General features: G+C 32.0%; 1 protein-coding gene across 2 annotated transcripts in view; it reads left to right on the forward strand.

Moving 5' to 3' along the window:
- Window positions 1-23160, forward strand: part of LOC148283936 (uncharacterized) — a 62827-nt gene that overhangs the window by 22072 nt on the left and 17595 nt on the right. For both annotated transcript variants that reach the window (XM_088242902.1, XM_088242903.1), the window contains exon 2: window positions 9169-9267. In XM_088242902.1, coding sequence (XP_088099028.1) covers window positions 9205-9267 — 63 coding nt within the window. In that variant the 5' untranslated portion in view covers window positions 9169-9204. The remainder of the gene's footprint in view (window positions 1-9168; window positions 9268-23160) is intronic.

Below are 23160 nucleotides of genomic sequence, written 5' to 3' on the forward strand. Positions count from 1 at the left end.
TCCTTGAGTGTAATATCGAGGTAAATTTCCTTATAAAACATTCTGCGATATTTGTTCTCAGTGATCGCAAAAGGGTAGAACAAATGACGCGGAAATATTTGACTGCCTTTGTTTAAAGGAAATGGCTGGAAAATTGTTATGGTTTAGAAAGAAGGTTTTCTTTAGTTCTACAATACACTGAATGGGTACTTTGTGATCGAGTTGCTGCACGAACAAACACATTATTAGCTTCTTTTGATAAACCCACAAAGAAAATATCTATATACTCAAAACGAGGGGAAAATAAAGTATTAAGTTAATAGACTACATTTATACGTATAATCTTTTTTTGAATCCTCATTCTTGCTTTTTACTTTAGATGAAAGACAGTTCTTGATTTCATGTTTTTGTTATTTATTCTAGATAGTATGAAAATAAGTACTTATACTATATCTTATGTAAAGACAACATTAGGGCACGTAATCTCCCACGCGTCTTAAATAGACTGCCTGATGCGATGTAGCAAAAACGAAGGGTGACGGGTCTAGCAATATAATACTTACATGCCATAAAGTTATATCGAACAAATGGAAAAAAAAACTAAGATCCTTTTGTAGCAATATTAAAAAAATTATATAAAATTTGAAATATCTCTAATGTTCTTATATTTCAAACGGAAATATGGTAGGATAGTATAATAGCTTTAAATGAGTTTGGTTTAACTAACTTTTTAATATATAAATCTAACAGAAACTGAAGTACCAGTTTAAAATGAAAATGGGGTTGAGTGGTAATTGGTATAAATATCATATCTCCTCGTGCAAACGCTTGAATATGACTGTGTAGTATTTACATGCTAAAACAATTTAATTTCAGGAAAAACTGTAATTAGGTAACTTTTGACCTCGTTCTGGATTTGATGATTATTTGTTAGTAACTGAATGATTAGACAATCTTGTGACTGTTGATTAACATTTTCCCAATTAAATAATATTTTGAAGAACGTTATGATTCTACTACTAAAATTTGTAATTTTAAGAAAGCAGATTAGATTCCATAAATATATATAGGGGAAGGTTGAGCAGGACGGTTACGGTAGGCAAAACAGATACTTCTGATATGTGACTGTTAACACAAAAGCGACACAAAACATTTGCAAAGATTATTGGCTTACTCACCTCGTAGACAAATAAGTCTACCTTGGCGTGCCAAAAATAATAACGTAATAAAGATAAATATGCTTTGTTATTATGACTCGTGTAATACTTACTGTGCATCAATAAATGCAAAAAATTATGCTTGGTTTATGTGTTAACTTCAACTTGTCCAATTTACTGAGAAAGTGTTACGATTAGTGAAATTTTGTTCAATAACTGGAGTTCTAATTTTTGTTTTTGTGTACCCGATTTGCCTTCCCCCTACAGGCAAAACGGGGTTTCCCCAAAGTTCAAAAAAATGCATTGCCTGCTAAAAAATAAAAATTCCTATTAGTCTTAATCATGTAGATTTTGGTCACGGAAGAAACATTGTTAATTTGTGTTAATTTTATTTAATTAACGTGTAGTCGTGTATAATAAAGAAAGTATAAAATCGGTGGAGGTGTTAACTCACCGGGAATACCTTTAATCAATTTGGCATATCCTCTGTCCTCATCTTCAAATAAGCGCACTTCTTTCTGACGAAGGACCGAGGCGTAGTCGTCACGATCTCCCCCAGGGACTTTTTCTTCTCGCAGCAGGAGTACTCGTTGCAGAACGCTGCCAGCACCATTTTATTTTTAGGACACCACCGATACAACCTTTGGAGGAAGAAGGTTAAATGAATATAATGAAAAGAAGATTTTTTTTTTTTTTTTTTGTGGTAAAGCAATGGAATTTTGTAAGATTAATCACGTCATCATTTAACTCTTAAAATACTGTGATAAAAAATGTCTCTGTTAACGGTGCTGAAACGTCGTTATAAGATATTAGAAAAAGGTGATTGTACTGAGCATGTGTATTTGATTGATCGCAAATTGACAATACTGCAGTGAGGAGTCCAATAAAAGCTTTTAAAATTTTAATTTTTTGTTATTTTAGCGGTTTGATTGTAAAGGAATATTACATTTTCCGATAGTGAATATGCAAAACTGAAGAAAGACACAAGTCTATATGAACAGTTTCGATGAAAGGTTGGGTTCTTTCTTTAGAATCTCAGTTATGTTGGTCAGTTAGCACGTATGCTTTTTTCTATTTGGTCGCTTTTTTCCAGGTAATCCCCCTCTCAACTCTCCACTGTACCTCCACTGTACTGTGGCTTTTGTACTTTGTTCTTTATTTTTATTAATTTTATTGTTTAGGACACGTTGCATTCCGTGATCAATTATAAAGGGTTATGGGTCTAGCAATATAATATATCTGTACCTCAGAGGCAGACGGATGCAAATCCAGAATTTGATGAAATGACATTTTGATTTTCGTATCTAGTTTATGATCATGTCCATTGATTTTAAAAATATCTAAGTCTTATAATGAAAGAACCAATATATTTAGTTACTAAAATTACAAATTAATGTTTTAAATTATTAGAAATCACCTGGAGAAAGTAAATTCTTTAGGCTTGTGTTGAACATTTGATGTTTGGATTTGCATTCGTCTGCCTCAGGAGTACAGATATTATGTTTGTAATCTACGCGTTGTCCATCATTGCTTCTTAACGAAATAAAATGTCACATCCAAACGTTTTATGGCTATTTTATTGACAATTATGAGAAATTGCCAGCCAGAGCGAGATGAACATAAAGAATTAGCCTGTATAAAAATATGGCGACATTTACAATCCACCCAAGATAAAAATAATGTATCGACACGTTTGACATTTCATCAGCAAGCTATTTCCGAGAATCAAAAGATCAGAGAACATTGTTTGCAATATTCACAATAAAAGCGATGCAAGTGTTATTTCATAATCATCATTCACCATCCATACCTAATGGTGCATATGGCACTGCATTGGTACACCAATCGCAGCGCATCTGATTATTTTTGTTACATGAAGGTAAGATGTTCAGTCTTACGCTTTAGGTACCAGTCCAGGGACTATGAAAGATTTCAGTGTGAAAACACCCTATTAAATTAATATTTCGCATTAGACTCGTAGATTGAGAAACAATGAAGTACTGTTCATCGATCAGCATAGAACAAACTATGGCCTAAATTCTCCAATGACCCGCCTTTGTCGTATTGTTAACTCAAGACAGGATCTGGACTTTTTTGGTTTAAGTTTACAACGATTTAAACGAGCACTAAATAAATAGTCCAGATCTTGTCTCGATGTCCCTTATGTTTGTCAATGCTTCTTTCTTTTTTCTTTAAATGTTTTAAACTATTCTTTTATTGTAATATTTAAACCTTATAAATTGTATACATGGACAATGTCCGTTAATAAATAAATTAACTCTGTCGAGAATCGAACCCGAGACCTCTTGCATGGTAGGCAAATGCGCTGACCATTACACCACGAGGCCGACCGTTATTTTAGGCTGAAGTGTTATTTATGTTCACATAACATATTTTATAAATATCGTGATTAACAAATCTTAACCGAAAATACGTTTTTTAGATTTTTTTTGTATTTATTTTTATTTAAGAAGGTAAACATGAACAGAAAATATAAAAGGAAAAATAATGAAACCCACTAAACCGCGAAACCGGCTTGTCAGCTGATTTCTTATTTTTCCTTTACAAAGAAAAACGTTAGAGAAATATAAACATTATTAGGAACTAAATGCATACGTATTTTTACAAAAAAATAAATTAATAGATGATTGTTAACATAAAATAATAATCAAAATAAAGCCTTGTTATATTTAATTAAGTCATTTAATATTTTTTTTCTTAAAAGTTTTTATTTTTTGTCAACATTTTCTTTTAAGATCTGCTCAGAAATCTTATTAAAAATTTTAGTAATTGTATAATGAAGTGTTCTTTGGCCATATTTGTTAACATACCTCTACATGAATTTGATAAATAAATAGAAAAAAAACTGTTTTCGATTTCAGTCCGTACGGCGCCGGCGTGGCGTCTATTGGAAAAAAATGGTACAAATAATTTATTTGCAATAAAAAAAAATCAATAATAAAATTCAAGAAAGGTGTTTGTGGAAGAGACGCTAGTCTGAGAAATGAAGGATTGTCTCCATTTTCAAATTATAATGATGATTTTTTTTCTTTTTTTTTTTTAATTTGCCGTTAGGAATGTTCTTCAGAAGTTTCGCTGTCTGTCCCTGAAATTCCGTGTATAAGTGATAATATACTTAAGTATTTCACTATTCCTAGACTGGAACTTGAAACGTTAGACTAATCATTTTAATTTTCTGTATAAAATAATCAATATACGCTTCACCTATGTGTGCGAATAGAGACATTTTATTTTATTTTATTGTTCAATTTAAATGTTTATTACTGCAAATGTGTCAATAACAATGCACATATGAGAATTTTGAAGAACTTCTTTGACAGCAACAATCTCCAGCGTCTGAAATGTAAAATGTATAACCAATGTGTACATCCAGTATTGACATATGGAGTAGAAACACTTACACTCCCTAAACCAACTTCAAGGAAGCGCCGTGTAGCATAGTAAAAACATGAAAGATCTGTGCTACATATAAAACTTTCTAGTCGGATAAGAAAAACCGAGATACGTTGGGTAGGGAGTAAAAAACGTAGTCCAAAAGGTGGCTAAGCTTAAAAGGTCTTTTGCGGACATGTTGCCTGATGAAAAGACCAAAGATGGAGTAAAAGGCTAGTCGAGTGGAGACCTCGTAAATCCCCCCCCCCTGTCCACGTGGTCTTATGATATAAAGAGAATTACTAATCCTTAACTGGATACAGAAAGTGCAAGACAGGGACGTGCGGAGGAGTATGGGGGAGGCTTGTATTCAACAGTGGACAGAAATGGCTGTGTAATGATGAGTATTTTAAAAAAGTGCACAATAAAACATTTAAAAGTACAAACGAATAAATATGTCGTATAAAACTATAAAAAAACAAAGACAGCTATATCACTAACGCACATAACGATACATAGTTAGAAAGGAAGAGTCTTAAACTGATAATCCTAGTATAGAAAATACCTACCTCTCTTGGTAAACTGTTCAACAGACCTATCATCCTCCCCGCTGGCATCATCAATTAATAAATATAAATTGATCCTGCATCAGGAAGAACGAATTAATGGTCAGCGTCGCCTAGCTTTCAAGTAGTTGCTCAGTGACTTGCGTGCGTATAATCCCGGACCCGCCTTGTGTGATGAGGCCCTCTGATTTGCAATCCAGATATAATGGCCTGATATAATATCCAGCATATGGAGACATGTTCGTATTTTACCGCCAAATTATTATAATAATTCCAATTAATATCTCCCACACGTACGGTGAATTGACACGATTTCCAACTCCGCTCCCTGTGAATTTTATTTTATCAAACAAAATATTTTCGAAGCTAATAATATTATCTTCGTTTGAAAGCTTAATATCACAGGAACATATGTATATAAAATGAATATTGTAAAAACAATTTTAACACGTACTAAAAAGTTTTCAAATTTCACTCTTTGATATGTTGAGTTTTGTGAAGTTTATTCATTTGTGTGAGAATGGGCGTCTCGTTCAATTATTTTATCTATTAGGCAACGCCACTCAAACCAACCAATGACAGGTCATTAACCATGTTTGTGACCAGACTTTCAAATCTCTTTCTTAAAAAGGTTTTCCCTCCATGTTGCAACAAATTTCATTGCAAATAACTCCCATGGGGAGTGGAAATCCAGCCTTTTTTTACAAACATTTTGACATATTCAAAATATTATTGACAAGAATATTACCGTAGATTCTTTCAAAAAAGGAACAATGAAATTCAATAAAAAGTTTTACTTTATCTATACAGATGACACTTTAAAGTGTGTTCGAATGTTTAAAAACACTTTGTAAACCCTCCGATCCCTGAACAAAGATTTAGTAGTTTTTTAACTTTTTCTCTTTAAATTATGTTATTTGTAGCTTGAAAACCATTTGATATTTGTACCGTGAATATAAAAAATTGTTATTTTTTCAACACAGTGTATTTACAAAAATAAATAAATAATCCGCATTATAATTAAACCACAAAAATATATGAAAAAAAAACTTTTTATCATAATTATAATATTGAGGTTTATCTGTAAAGGAGTAATAATTTTACACAACCAAACGGGTAACTGATCCTCAGGAATAATTTCTTAAAACTAATTACTTCAAAATAGCCGAAATTATTCAAAAATGTCCACGTATGTACCGACAGCGATTAGTTACATGATATACAATTTTGTATGAGAGATATAAGAGTTATTTTACACCAGTATAAATTTATTCCATAAAGGGTAAATGTGAACGCATACAAACAAAAAAAATACAAATTTTGTTTATTGGTAGTCACACTAGAATTATTTATGTGAAAATTTCTCATTACGTACACATATATGTTGCGAATGGCTCTTGGCCTAATAGAGTTAGAGATACGTTTTTTTTTTGTTGTAATATATATGTATTTGCATGACTAAATAAAAATAAATAAATAAATAGCGGGGGTATTATTGTCGTCTGCTTAGCATGTGGAGTTAACGACCTTATCTCCCTTAGTCCTAGATTTACTACTTCCTCCATTCTTGAAAGCGTTTTCATAGATTTATTTAGTTTAAGAAAAGTTTTATGGCTTATACATATGTCGTATTGTTGCAATATAAAGATGTTAAGCTCGCTTTCTTTCTTTGTTGTTCTATCGGTTGTAATTTTTTTATTATTATTTATGTCTTGAATTGAGTTGTAGTAATTTTTGGGAACGCAATTTATATGTATTATACTTTGTGTTATAAATATTTTTTTTATATATACGCCCAATTGGCATTTTAAGGACATAAGTATACATTGAAAATTATTATATAAGAAAGTAGGAAGACACAATAGTATATAGTAGACTTGGTGGGAGTGGAAGCGGGAGAGAGGTGTTTATAATTGAATTCGATTCAGTGATCAGATGAAAGAAAACAACTTGTTATCAAAGAAATCAAGACTGGTGTGTTTGTTGGCAGACCTAAGAATTCTGGGCTCAGGGGAATGAAAACCATAGTTAGTTCTATGGTTATCGGTATGAAAGAGTAAGTTTTGTCTGAAGTTTCTAGTTGGAAAATTTAATTTTATTGAGCTCAGTAGTTCAGGCGCATCAAAGAGTGAGTTGCGAATTTTAAATAGGACTAGAAGGTCGTATTTATTTCGACGGTCTTGAAGAGAAGATATTTTTAAACTAGTTTCTAATTCATTTTACGTATATTGGTCTCTGGATAAGCCCAACTTCCAGCCTATATGATTTATAAATTTTTAAAAAAAGTAAAAAAAGATTGCACATATTCGTGTAAATTTTTAAGCATTGTTTAAAAATCATTTTTCGGCAATTTTCATTGTTAAGCGCATGTAGTTCTAAGATATCACCAATTTGTATGCAAGGCATTATGCGTAGTACGTCCCATAAGATCTGATCACGAGTTTATAAAAACATATTACATTACTATCGGAGACTGCAAAAGTAATTATTTCCAAAAATAATGTTTTAAATTTTGACCTTAGTTTTCCGTTTCACCAAATGAAGGTTGAATCAAATATAGGCTAATTACACAACCTAATATTTATGTACATATTACACATATATCTAAAATATAGCAAACATTCCGTTGCCCTCAACAATAATTTAAAAAATAAAATAACAAATCGCCATACACATGCGATCATTTATGTAAGAGATACTCATGTTTCTATGATTTCCATAAGTATGCAATTAAATCGATCTTAAGTATCGTATATTCATACGTCATATCCTAACTAATATTATTAATGCGAAAATGTGTTTGCCTGTTAATTTGTTTTTTCCTTCACGTCACAACGTAGCGACTAAATGACTTGATTTTTTTAATAAAGATTGCCGGACAGTTGAGAAGTAAAATGGGCTACCTTTTATCCCAAAAAACTCACTACCTCGGTTCAATTCTCACTGGAAAAATGAATACTTAGTAGAAAATGAATTTATATTTAAACAGAATAACGATGCTACGTTCTCCGGATTGTCGTATTTTTGCATAACGATAGTTGGAAGACCGTCAATCGATATAGACTATCCGGACTATATCGATATTACACCTGGATCTTATTGTTTAATGACAAAACTAATTAATTTACTAATTTCTCCCTAGTGCCGCACTAGCGAAGCCGCGGATAAAAGGTATAATAAAGGAAAAGATTGAAATGATTAAAGATTTCATAGGGAAACGGAACCAGAATATTAATTTGAAAAGCTAATGTCTTATCATTACTCAGCGAGCATAGATAAACTAATTATTTCATATTCGCTGAGTTAAAGATATTGGATGTAAGACAATTGTTTGTGAGGGGCCTACTACTTAAATTTTATGATAAATTAAATGAGGTCAAAAGAACCTAAAACAATATAAACACTCGTTCAGCAACACAAATTAACTGTATTGTCCCATTTGTATTCACCGCCTTTGGTAAAAAGCAATACAATGTAATTGCTCCAAAAATATTTAATGATTTATTGCCAAATATAAAAGACTCAAAATGTAAAACAAATTTTAAAATAAAAATAACTGCACATATAAATAGTGTCGCGAGAGATTTTTTTGAAAATATATGTAAATCATAAAACGTAGTACTTTATATAATTGGTACACATATTATTTATATTTTTATGTATTTCATTGCTTTATATTTGTTTTATTATATATTATACTATATTATTTATGTTTAAGTAACATGTATTCTTGGCACATATATATACTTTATATTTGTACAATAATGATTTTTAATTTCTTACATTTGATTAGCTAGGCATTAATAATTAAGTAGTTTTAGTTTTTCTTTTTTATGTAATTGTTTTATTAGTATTGGACTACTTATGCTCTAAAGATAGAAAATTTCTATCTTAGAACAGGCTGTGACATGTTAGATGGAGACTTTCATAAACAAAGAACACTCCGTTTTCATTGTACATTAATTGGTTTTATATAGATTCCCTGTTATTAAGTATGTATATTATTTTTATGCAATAAATTTATAATAAACAAATAAAATAAAATACTATTTTAAAATTATCATTATTTTCAGAAATCCTTGGACGTACATCATTTCAAGAAAGAAAAAATGGCACCGGGACGATGCCGACATTTCATTACTACCATTGCTATATCTGCCTTGTGTTTACAAGTGAGTAAAATATGTTAAATATTTTGAATTAATTTCATAAAAATTACGGATCATATTAATTCCATTTTAATTTTTAATCTATTTATCAATTTTTTTTTTAAGTTGATGATGAAGTCAGACAGATTAAATAGTAAATTTATCGGTTTAAGACGATGTTGAATCTGACAAATGTTCTCCCCAAACTCGATATATACTTTTTTAAATGTGGTCCAATTACTGTAATTAAGAGGACACCCGGTCTGAATTTTCTTCTTGCAAACGTATTCCTATCTTTTCTCCCTGAATTAAGTCGCTAGAACAATGGTATTTACTATTGGCGTGTTCCTATTGTTTTGGTTTTTTTAAATTAATTGTTTATTATGGGAACAAGGATCATTTAAAAACGCCCAGTTTTATCTGTTACAAATATAATAACTGTTTTCGGAAAATGCAAAAGATACCGTCACCATTGAGATATAATATAAAAAGATGACACGCCATATAAATCCGAGCTAAAAAGTTGTCTTCAGAGGAAAGGGAATGACCAGCGGAGGAAACAAGTGTCGTCACATCATATCACGTCGACTTTGGTAAGCAAAACACGTAGTACAGTTAAAAACACGAACCGTTTGCATCGGTCGACTGTAAGTTCTATTCAGTATGTCGCTCCCTTCCGCATACGCGTCACCTTTGTTTATCGTTTGACTATACGCCCAACTAACTGAGCAGGACAGAGACAAGGGATAACTCACGACTAATAACTAACTGATAACATATTAATAAGAAGTTTTTTACATTTAAATAGCTATTTTAAACAAGTATTTATTAAGATAAAAACATTTTTTACCGGTGAAAGATTATACCATCGCTTTTCCAGATCAATTTGCGCAGCATCTTAGCGTAGAAATGGGCATTTTAGTAATTGCGAGGAGACAAAAGTTCAAAAGTAGCCGGGGACTGCTCGCAACAGACTAAAATCCGTTCTATCAAACATGCGCCAATTGGCCGCAGGTTGAAGGACCATATTTCGAATGCTTATGCTTACTCTTGTTATATACCTTAATAACCGATACGAAAAATTTCATTTTGATAGTTGTTTGGTCAGTTCACCACCTTTCAGGCTTTGTTCACTGATAAGAGAAGAAATTTTGTAGACTGTATAGAAATGTATACTCACTTTTAAATTCTTCCGTTTGTTTCTTCCATGAAGCACTTCACTTTTACTACTGTATAGATACCGGAATCGTGTAGACAATGATATGTATTTTTTAGGCTGTTCATTGAAAACTAATTGCACTTTGTCAGAAGTATGCACATATTGCACATGCAGGTATATGATAAAGACTCATCAGAGTGACACTTTACACAATGCGACTTGCTCACAGAACGGAAGGACAACAACAATTTGAATTAGGAAAGATGTAGGTAGGATTGGGATATTTACAGCCTTATATGAATCGTTAGTATGAAAAGAATAAATTTAGTACTTACACTACTTTTTCTTAAAAATTATTATCCTCTTTTTTTACTGATAATCTTTCGTTAATCCCAAACTTTCAAATGTTTTCCTCTTTAAAAAATACGCAGTATCCTGCATTCAAACTTAAGATATTAAATGTTTCATTTTAATTATTTATTGACAATTCTTGATGGAATTCCATTGTAATGATGTAATAACTTATATTTACATTTAAGTTATTAATTTTAAAAAAGTACTTGGTACACTTTTTACAAGTACAAGTTTTACAAAAAAATAATCTTTTAGTTTCATTTTATAATAAAAAATCTTTGGGCCAAACATTAATAAATAATAAAGATCAAGTCGACAAATTTGAAAATAGCGGAATATACGAACTAACATGTACTTGTCCCGGTTCATATATAGGACAACGTGGGAGCGCTATTAAATATAGAGTAAAAGAACATTGAGCTTCGCATAGATTAAATAACGACTTATTAAACTATGCATCACATTTGAATGAATTTAAATATACTTTCGATAAAGAAAAAAACATAAAAATTTTAGATGTAGGACATAAAGGTCAAAAGTTAGATAGATTAGAAATTTTAGAAATAAATAGGATAAAAAATAATAGCGATAAAATTTTAATAAATCAACAGATAGAATTTAAAAACTGACCTTTATTAACCTTCTTAGTTAGACCCTGTACATTGTAATAAAACAATAAATATTTTTCATATAATAGAATATTCTTTTAAAAGTATACCGCCAACAAATGTTTCAATAATTCACTAAGTCTCACTCTGTTCCATTAAAATATTTCGTATTGTATTTTTTCAACTTATTTTTAAATGTACCTACACTTAAGATAATATTTAGTTTTATATAAATTACCCTTACATTGTATAATATTCACCAGTCTGAAGATGCCCATTAGAGGGTGGAAGTGTACCAAGTACTTTTTAAATTAATAACTTATATGTAAATATAAGTTATTACATCATATTAAATGTTGATATATTTTGTAGTCCTTTAATAATAAAGAATATTTTTAAGTTCTTTTTAGTATTTTTTATTTCCTTTTTTAATTACTCTAAATTTAAAAAGTACCTCATAATATTTTACATAATATTTTCTTTTCTCTTTCCTTTATTATACTTACCTGTTTATTTATTACAGGAGCGAAAAATTCATTAACATTTCTTGTATACCCACGGACAGGCCATGCTTTTGTTTACTATTTATTTATTTATTTATTTATTTATTTATTTATTTATTTACGGACAAAGTCCATTATAAACATTACAATTAAAAGAAATTTTTACAAAGGAATAAAAAAATATAAGGAACAGAAATAAGCAGCAAAGACAGATGATAGATTTTTTAGATTAAGTAAAAAGCATAGGCTAACTATACAGATTCTTTAGCTGATTTGTAAAGAAAGACATCCTTACACCATAATAATCAAGATCTTGATGATCGTTCACCCGCCTGATCATTCTGGGCAAAGGCGACTGTGCACCATAATTGGTCCTGTAGTGACCGAGGAAAAGCATTTCATTATTTCTTAGTCTACGGGTGGGAACGTTAAAAAGAATCTTTTGCAAAATTTCAGGGGCATCAATGAGACAGTTCATAATTTTATACATGCAGATTATATCTGCAATGCATCTGCGTTTTTCAAGACTTGATATGCTTAAAAACCTCTCCATATCAGAATATGAATAGTCTCCTCTTTCCAATCCCATCTTCCATGCAATTTTTCTTATAAAACGATGTTGAACTGATTCAAGGCGCTTGATATGAACAGCATAATGAGGGGACCAGATTACAGATGCATATTCAAGAATAGGGCGAACTAAAGAGCAATAAAGTGTTTTAAGTGTAAGCATACTTTGGAAATCAGACGTAGTTCTATTAATAAAGCCTAAAATTTTTAAGGATCTGTTTACTATATTATCAAAGTGTTCCAGAAAAGTTAGTTTATTATCTAGGATCACTCCAAGATCTCTTATAGAGGTGACAATCGAAAGAACTTGGCCATTAAGTTTATAATCAAAAATAAAAGGATGTTTACATTTATGGTATGAAATAATTTTGCATTTATCGATGTTAAGTTCCATGTTATTAGTTTTGCACCAAGTATGAAATGCATTTATGTCTTCTTGGAGTCTGACACAGTCATCAATATTTTTAATTAGCTTAAGTATCTTGTTATCGTCAGCAAAAAGCCAGAATTTTGTAAAAGAAAAAACATTAGCAGCATCATTAACAAACAGATTAAATAGAAGAGGGGCCAAGTGGGCACCCTGTGGTACACCAGAAGTTACTAGGAAGCTATTTGATATGAAGTTATTGATTTTTACACTTTGTTTTCTATGTGAGAGGTAGGATTTTAAAAACGATAAAAAGGGATCTCTAATGCCTACAGCACGAAGTTTAGCACATAAAATGTTGTGATCAACTTTGTCAAAGGCCTTGGAGAAGTCTGTATACAGTACATCAGCTTGAAGATTATTCTCGAACGCTGTAAAAATAGTATCAGTAAAAGAAAGCAAATTGGTCGTCGTTGATTTGGCTGTCCTAAATCCATGCTGCTCCTCAATCAGCACATTTTTAAATATAGGTGTTATTTTTTTTGTAATAATTGATTCGAATAGTTTAGGTACAGGAGATATCATTGAAATGGGTCTATAGTTAGTTACGTTAGATTTATCACCAGATTTGAATATCGGTCTTATTATAGAAATTTTCCAAATATCAGGAAATACACTCGTTGTTAAAGACATATTAAACAGTAAAGACAGAGGCTTGGCAAGACTAGATTTACAATTTGATAGTAGTATTTCAGGAATACCATCTGGACCAATACATTTACCATTACCAAGTTTACTTAGAGCGATTCTGACATCCTCAGCTGACACTTCACAATTATTCAGGTCTACAGTATTAGTATAGCTAAATAAGGAATTAACATTGGAAGAATTATTAACATATACTGAAGAAAAATGCGTTGCAAAAAGATTAGCTATGTCGGTACCATTAGATGCGTGTTTATCTTTAAGAAACATACTTATTGGCAGATCGTTATTGAAACGCTTATTAGAAACAAAACTCCAAAACTTTTTGGGATTTATGGACAACATTGTTTCAGTTTCATTGATGTATGATCTATAACAATTGGATGATTCAGACTTCGCAAGTTCTCTTAGTTGAGAAAATTGTTGATAAAATTTGAGATTCCCAGTTTGTTTATAAAGTTTGTGGATCCTTTTCTTTTTCAAAATCAGAGTCTTTAAATCAGAGCTAAACCATTTTGGAAACTTAGGTTGAATAAAATTTCCTTGTGGGATAAATTGTTCCATCCCAATTGCGACTTTATCATTAAATAAGATGACTGCATCATTTATATGAGAATTGCTTAGAATACTGTTCCAATCAATTTCTGAAAGATATTGACTGAGGCCAGCATAATCACCATCTTTAAATTTAAGTCATTAGGTTTGAGTAAGTTATTAGAAAATGAATGGCAAATATCTCCAGAAAGTGGAGGGTGATGTTTATCGACTGGTAATAATGGATCAATGGATTCAATGACAGTAGAATTAGAATTATTGCTAAAGATTAGATCAAGGCAATAGTTTGAGCAGTTAAGTATAGAATTCAATTGGAACATGTTTAAATATGAGAAAATGTTAACAATTAGAGAAGCATTTACAGATATGGGGTTTGCCACATTAACGCCTTCATTGTCGTTGATCCAAGTTACTTTAGGCAAGTTATAGTCTCCGCAGATGAAAATAGAGTTAGAAACTACCGATACTTTTTCCACCATGTCAGAATGGGATTTGTAAATATCAATTGACGATGTCGGAGGAATGTAGACACACCCAATTACAAGTTTTTTGTGACCAATTCTAACACACAAATATATTTGATCAGCTACACAGTTTGATGAATCAATTACATTACAAGATATTCTTTTGCTGACACAAATCATAACACCTCCTCCTCTCGTCTTGCCATAAGTTGTAGAACGATCGCATCTAAAAATATTGTAGTCAGTCAGCCCAAGTTCAGAAGATTCGATACTATCATTTAGCCATGTTTCGGTGAGAAAAATGATGTCATAGTGGCAGATAGCAATATTGCACATGAGAGAATTTAATTTAGTATTTACACCTCGTACATTTTGGTAGTAGTATGAAAATGAGTTAGAGGTTGCAACTGGACGATTTAGTTTTTGGCTAAAAAATCGATCTTTGATAATTCCTTGGCTTCGGAAGCTTTTCTCGCTGGACAATCAGAAGACCCTGTTGGATGTGTGGCAGGTTTTCGGAAGAATGTACAAGTGGCGCACACTGGAGGCTTGTCTAGCTTCGAGCACGAATTTTTATTGTGTCCGGTTTTAGCACAATGGGAGCAAGTAGGAGCATCTGATGGGCATTTAGTGGCTATATGGCCATAAAGTTGGCAGTGGGCACATTTAAGATTGTCGATCCAGTCGCGCACCTTGTGGATGTCCCAGTTATAAGCTAGTCTCGCCGAGGTTATTAGTGAGTGTCGGACTGCAGAGGGCACTCTGACAACATGTATGCAGTTACCAGAACGTGGACCAGATTTGTGTGAAAATTTAATTTGGTCCATAAGCGAATCAAGCGGTAAGCCTGTGTCATCTTTAGTTTGGTTATGTATTGCAGTGACGATTTCTTCAAGGGGAAAATCTTGCGGCAGGTCATAAATTGCGACACGAGGAAGTTTGTGCAGCGCGATTTTGGCAACGAGACCAGAATTGGTGAGTTCAGGCGCATTAGTAAGTTTTATTGCCTCATCCTTGGTACTCGGGTGGACTAGTACTCCACCATTCTTCATCTCACGTATACCAGTCACCGTGATCCCCAGTGAAGCTGGAGTAGCAGATTTTTTCAGCAAGTCAAGTGTAGACTTGGACGACATTTGGGAATCTTTGGGGTGCACTAGTACAGTAGGTCTGGCCGGAAGAGCAGGAGCATTATTTCTTGTGATTGGAGGATATTTATTTTGACTTTTCTTGGCGACAATAGAGCTCCACGTAATTTCTATTCTTACTGTTAATATGTATTTCATTGTTATGTTATTGATCTTTATTTTTTTTATACTCTGTTTTACCTCTTATTTATATTTAAAAAAAAAAAAAACAAAAAAATATAATAGTAAATAATAAATTATATTTTTTAAATTGTACTCTTTTGGAATGAATGTTTCCTTATCTTGTTCGCTAAATAAGTTGTTCTACCTGTATAAACCTACCTGAACTACCATCCTTCATCTAATACAGATTGCCACTTCACAAATCCTTTAGGAAGGAATTTCCAATAAACTTGTATATAATAGGGAAATATCATATACTACGAATACTAATAAAAATATATGAAATGGATTTAGAATAACTTATTGTATTTTTAAAATCAATATGGATATTGTGGAGAAATATTTTCATACATTAATGTAAAAAGGGTATTTTATAAAAATACGTTGCTAGAAAAACGCGATGTTTTTGACCTCGGCTGTTGTGACGTCAAGATTCGTGATAATGTTCTTAACAAATTTCAATGACCAAGAACAAATCAACATGAATAAGGGGCGTGGCCAATGGAATGATCGTTTTTGCGGAATTCAAAATTACAAATTTAAAAATATTTTTCATGATCCTAATAATTAGTGATTTTTTTTTTACGGGACAGTATTTCATGGACCTTCATTACTTTAAAAATGTAAAACGAAAATGTAATATTTCTCTATTCTGAGTGGCCAGTGTTATTCGCAAGACCGCAAGAGTGTTATTGGACCTGTTGGATTACAAATAAATATTTTATTTATTTTATTTTTTGCTTACAAACTATAATTAATAATAAAAATAATGTGACCTCACTGAGGTTTTCCGTGCCGAGGACACTTAACAACATACTTTTTTTAAATTACATTTGAGAATAAACAAAGACTACTAACTTTAAAAATGAAGATAATTAACAAACATTCAGACAGTTTTAAAAACAAGGTATTTATGTACATCTATATTATTTATATTACAAAACACACAATGAAAATAACAAAAACCTAACATAAGCTATACAGTTGTGGAGCAGTTGATTTAATATTGGTATGGGCGAATGAGACAATCCATTTTACTTCTACCTAGCTCCAGTATCCATTTTTTTAAAGCCTTTTTAAACATTTTCTCGTTACTAATTGTTTTAATAGATAGTGGAAGTAGGTTATAGATTTTAATTGAATAATACTCAAAATCTCTTTGTCCGAAAGTGGTATGTATTTTATTCTCTTTCGAGAGTAGAAGTTATTTGCTTAAAAAGGTACTGCTTTCAAAAGTCAGAAAGATGTCGAATGTACTCAATAAAAAACAAATGCCACTTGTATAACGCCTATGTTATTGATATTGTCATGTTACAGCCAAAGCTGTATGACTTAGTGCCTTATATCTGATAAAACGAAATATAAAACATGTTTTGGGAAAAAAATGGCGAATGGCTAATTGACATGGGAAGCCATGAGTCAAAAAACTTGTTAACAATTTAATTTCTAGATAATCTTTTTACATTATAAACATACCTACACGTAATTTACATTGATATGTACGTATTTATTTTATTATGTAAATACTTATATATAAAATATACATACTTACTTATCTATTATATTAAATTCATACTAATATATTTATTTATTTAACTTTTTGAACATAATGTTAATTGAACATTGGCAAGCTTATTGCCAGATGGCGATTTCTTCCAACCAACCAATAAAATCAAATAAATCTTTTTACATTTCGAATTACAAAACATACTCAGAAGAAAATAAAAAAAATAAAAATAAAGACAAATAAATATTATTATTATTATTATTTTATACTCGTACATGTTTTTATTATTTTTTAAATCTGTTCATTAATATTTTTATTATTATTATTCCGTGTCCGCTCCCTAGTTCTAGCATATGGTGTCCAAAAAGATCCTCCAAGTATCTCTGTCGGCTGCCAGCTCCTGTGCATCCTCCCGCGTAAGGTTCGCGTCCCGTAGTTCTGATACGAACTACCGACGAACAGTCAGCAGTGGACGTCCAGGACGTCAAGAACCTGATGCCTTTTAAAGTGGGCAAGCGTAGTTAAGGCTCTCAGAAGGCATCCGCAGTACATGGCCAAGCTAACCGTATCGCCTCCGCTTGATGACAGTTGTCACCGGAGTTTGCTGCATCCGTTCTCTTAATACTTCATTCATCACAAAGTCAAACCACCGCACACCCAAGATTCTTCTAAGACACCTATTCTCAAAACTCAGAATTTTGCTGATTTGAGCCTTGGTGAAGTGCCACGATTCGCATCCGTAGAGGAGAATAAGTGTTATGCAGGCGTTATATAGGCGGCATTTGGTTTTCACTGAGTAAATATCAGATATCCAGACAGCCTTCATACTATTGAATGTGGCGCCTGCTATTCCTAGCCGCACTCCCAGTTCTTTTTTAAACCTGCCATTTTCCGTAACATATACTCCCGACCCTTTCGATGACTTGGTTTGACAGAGTCAGGGGATTTTGGGCATCGAGGCACGAAGTGTTACACAGTACATGGGTTTTAGCAATATTGATTATAAACCCATGCATGCGGAGTACTTACAGTGGCCCGAAGACCCCTGACTGAATCGTCAATTATAACCGCATCATCGGCATACTCTAGGTCGCAGAGTTGAGTTGAGTAGAGAGAGAATGAAATGAAATGAAATTAAATAAAACGAAATGAAATGAAATGAATTGAAATGAAATGAAATGAAATGAAATTTGCCAAATGCCAATTTTGCCTCTTGTGACAAACATTTATTTGCCAAGGTCGATTTAAGTGCACCGTTTACTCTGTTCCCGGCACTCACCCTCCTTTTAATATCTTTCTCAATCATTCCATCCCTAGTGAACATACATACATTGAAAATTCAATTCCACAATATGTACTCATATTTTTTTTTTAAATAAATAAAAACTTTACTCGTTTGCAAATAAGTTCATGTATTTTTGCCGCAACATATCGGTTGCTTAGAACAGGCATTGTCCATTAAGGAAACGATTGATTCTTAGAAGTATTCCGCACTGCTTCGCTTGTTTGAATTATTCGTAGTGCTTAAGTAGAATATTGGTTAGTCATTTTGCATATGTGATTTTTTAAACATACAAATAAATAATTTATTATTAACTGAATAGTCGGATAACTAATTAAATTTTGAGTGTAAAATAGAACTACAACCCTGGATAGGTGTTTTCGACTCTAGTGGAAATCTAGTGGAGGTAGGTCGGCCTCGTTGTGTCAGGGTTGACGTGTCAGGGTTGACGCGTTTGCTTATTATTCTCGTAGTCTGGGGTTCAATTATTGGCAGCGTGGACGAGAAACATCGGCTTTAAAGGTTTTTTGAACTGCAATATTTCAGCGTTTAGGACTACCACCTTAAGCCTAAGACTAATCACCTTACGTTCATGTAATAGACGATCGAACAACGCTGCATTTGTTTTACCAATGCAGTGCCTTATGCATCACTGCATAACATCTATTCTCTTCTATGGATAAAAATTGTAGCACCTTACTAAGACACCAACATTTGTCTCAGAAGTAATCTGGGTGTGCGGCGATATTCTCTGCATGTATTTATTTTTTTTATATTTCTTGAAAAAAAAATTCACAAAATAAGTATAAAATTACAAAATGGTTGGTACATGCATATTAAATAATAACGTTTCTACCTCTCTAATAGAGTGAAAACTCGTGTTTAGAGAGGGAGTTCATTTTACATTTATTTTTATACATATGTATACTCGTATATAGGCGGCCTCCGTGGTGTAGTGATCAAGACGCTTGACTCACACACGAAAGGTTCCGGGTCGATTCCCGGTGAGAAGACAAAAATTGAAATGTGATTTTTCTCAAGCCTGGTGTTCTGTGATGTAATTCACCACTGTAATTGGGCCTCCTGGCCTGTTGTGGTGCAAAAATAAATAAACAAATTAAATAAACATAAAATATTTTATTTATACTAACAATATTTTGAGTTTGTCCAAATTTCTGCAGACAAGGACTGGATTCATTGACTTCACAAACATCAACAGATGAAAGAATTGAAGTAATATAGATGTTCAAATATGGGCAGAATGGTGAATGTTACACATTGTGTAAAGTGGCCACTTAAACCAGCCAATGACAGGTCGTAAGCCCTGTAGATGCCTAAACATCTATATTGTCTTCTTTAAAATGTTCTTCATCTCTGTTGTTAAATGTAAATTTGATTTACATTTTATTCTTACTATCTAAAACAGATTTCTTAAGATGTTATATTAAAGAAGATACACAATTTTCTACTAAATAGAGTTAAGGCAGGGGAGGTCTCATGTGTTTTTTTTATTTAGATTGAAATGTTTTAATATTTAATATTAATTTTAGATTTCTGGAAGATTATTAAACTTTTTGAAAAACATATGAATAATATTGCATCTGTGTAAAGTTACATTATTTGGAAATCTAGTGGAATCCAAAAATATTGAGTGTATTATGCAAGAATCATCATCATAATTTCTATCTACACCCATTGGTGCATAGGGCAATGAATTGATACTCCAACCTCGGCGTATCCACATCATTTTTAGTTTCTTAGAAGGTAAGGTAATCAGTCTTACGCTTCAAGTACCACTCCAGTAACAATGAAATTGTAGTGTGGAAGCACCTTTAATGCCTATATTTTACGACCACTGCTATAAATTGAACCCTGGACCTCAAAAACGGAGGCGAACGCGCCAACCACTACACAACAATGCGGGCTTATCTCCACTTAATTTCCTTCTGCAGGACTTTTACTTGAGAGTATTTAGTTGAACAAAGGTGTTTAGGCTTAGGGTTATATTTTAACACAAAACCGTACTGTAAAAAAATATTGATTCGGTCCAAATCCTGTACACACAATCCTTTCAACGATTTGATATAAATTATGCGTGTATAATGGTCTATTATAGATTGTTATCATATTAATGACTGTCATGATGTTTTATTGATTATAATAACAAGGCTAAACAATAATTTAAATCGCATAAACCGATTACAATCTTTTTATTAATATTAATGCCAATTTTAATGATAGTTTTTACATGAGTTAAGTATAATTCGATAGTAGATTGATGAGATCTTTTGCAAACGTTATAAAAACGTATTGCCAAACAAACTAAAATTTGTAAGAAACACAAACGCTTTCGTGTATTTCAAATTATAAAATGGTAAACGCGTTCTCAAAATTTCCCATCAGATATTGAAAAGGATAAGATGTTTGGCAATGATTTATGCTTATAATCTCTATGATCTAGGTGCATGTTATTTTATTTAATACAATATTTAAAAAAATTAAAGAATGTATGATGAGAAAAATGGGATTCAAAAAACCCGGCGGGCGTTTACGTGAATACGTACATCATGATATAACTTATCACAGTAAATTTGACCATTTTTAAATGTTTTTTTTTTATTTGACATTTATTTATAAACGCTTTCGGATTACAAAAAACCAAAAACAATTAACAAAAAAATTGTTTTTATTTATTATTTTTTTAATTAATTAAATAAATCGGTGTAACGCCAAATTATTTTTTTATTTTAATATTTACTGAAACATTATGCACAAACGCGTGTTTATAATCGGATTTTTTTTAGAAAGAGCATCAAAATTAAATTTTCTGTATCGGTATTTTTTTTTTTTTTAATAGATATCATATTAGTTCATACGTTTTAATACGGCAAATAAAACTGTGCGCTTTTAAGGGATCTTGGATAGCGCTAGCTCCCATATTAAACTATTTACCAAAAAAGACATGTCGATAGGGACACGCCAATGGTAAATATCTATAGTGTATCAAAAAATAATTGCTCTAGTGCCATAGTCCAGGGAGAAAATACGGGAATACGTTTGTATGAAGAAAAGTGAGACCGCGTTTCATCTTATAATTGTGGCCAATCTTTCAATAAATGTTATCAGATATTTTTATAGAACCACTTGCCGACTTTTCTAGGTCCACCAATCTCGAGAGTTTAATTATTAAAATGCAACAATCGTCCTTTGGTTTACGTTGGATGAACATCAAGAAATTTTTACATTTGTATTAAAGAACTTCTCCGAACCTGCAAATCACATAATCAATTTCAATAATTACTCTAATAAAAATACTGGAGTTTAAATGAGGAAGTTCGGTGGTTTTTTTAATTTATTATTATTTGTCAATAGACTATTAACTTAAGCCAAAAAAATCTATTTTTATGTATAGTATTATAAGCGCTACGAAGTTTTGTATTTCGGAAATAACTCCGCTTGTGACGTCAGAGGTTCATTTCCGCTTATTCTTATTCAGTTCTTCTCATTGGCCCAAAAACGACAAGTCGACCGGAAATCTTCCATAGCTCTCAGATCATAGGTCGATTCATATGAACCAGTGACATCATTCAAAGTAGTGCGTTTTTATTTAAATATTTTTTATTATTTTTCCGTACATTTTCAAGAAACTTTGCGTACAATTTAATGCTCTATTTTTTACCCCGCTCCAGAGAACATTTTTTGTATCCAATTTCCCGTAGGGCTGAAGTTCCTCATTATACATACAAATAATAAAAGCTTAAGAGGATTTGTGTTGCCAGACAAATTTAATGAATAGGTATTTAAAGATTGTTTTTCTGTCACTATCTCGTAAATGCCTCCCCGGTAATGTCCGAAAAAGACAACTGCACGTCGGACTGATATGCTTAACAAAGATCGACGTTTGTTCTCTCGTTTTCCGTACCTCAAAACATAACCGATTCTGTTTTTTTTTTTAAGAAAGAGTCAGAAAGAAATTTTTTATTTCGGTACATTTTCCGTTTTTCAAAATTATTTATCGTATTTATATGCTGTTCCTCCAAAAAACGGCAGATAAAACTGGGAGTTTCCTTGAGAACAATTTATCAAATAAGCTAATCAATAGAGACACGCCCATGGTAAATATTTATAGTGTGTCTCGAAACCGGGAGGTTGGTAAGTGGCTATGGGTAAATATTTATTAAGATTATTTCAATTTCTATGAATTCTTAGGACCTTCTAAAAACTCCAAGCTTATTTATCACTTCATTTGCAATCACTTTCGAAGGCTGTCATTCTAAATGAAAATATACCGCTCACTAAGATTCTCTTCCCTTTGACCCTCTCAATGACTTATTGTCCTATTAGTACACAGATCCTGATGAGAGCCCTGACAACCAGCTACAAAGGACAAGGGTTGACGCAGAATTCTAAATTAATCCCTTTCTGAACATAAATTTATTTTCTTTAACCCTTTACAGGCAATTTTATAAATCGGGAACATAAATATTAAACCACCTGCATACATTAAGTGCTGTATATTTAATGAACATTAAA

The sequence above is a fragment of the Micrasema longulum genome, unplaced genomic scaffold (assembly GCF_059751315.1).
Source record: "Micrasema longulum isolate JH-2025_06_02 unplaced genomic scaffold, ASM5975131v1 h1tg000177l, whole genome shotgun sequence".
NCBI lineage: Eukaryota > Metazoa > Arthropoda > Insecta > Trichoptera > Brachycentridae > Micrasema > Micrasema longulum.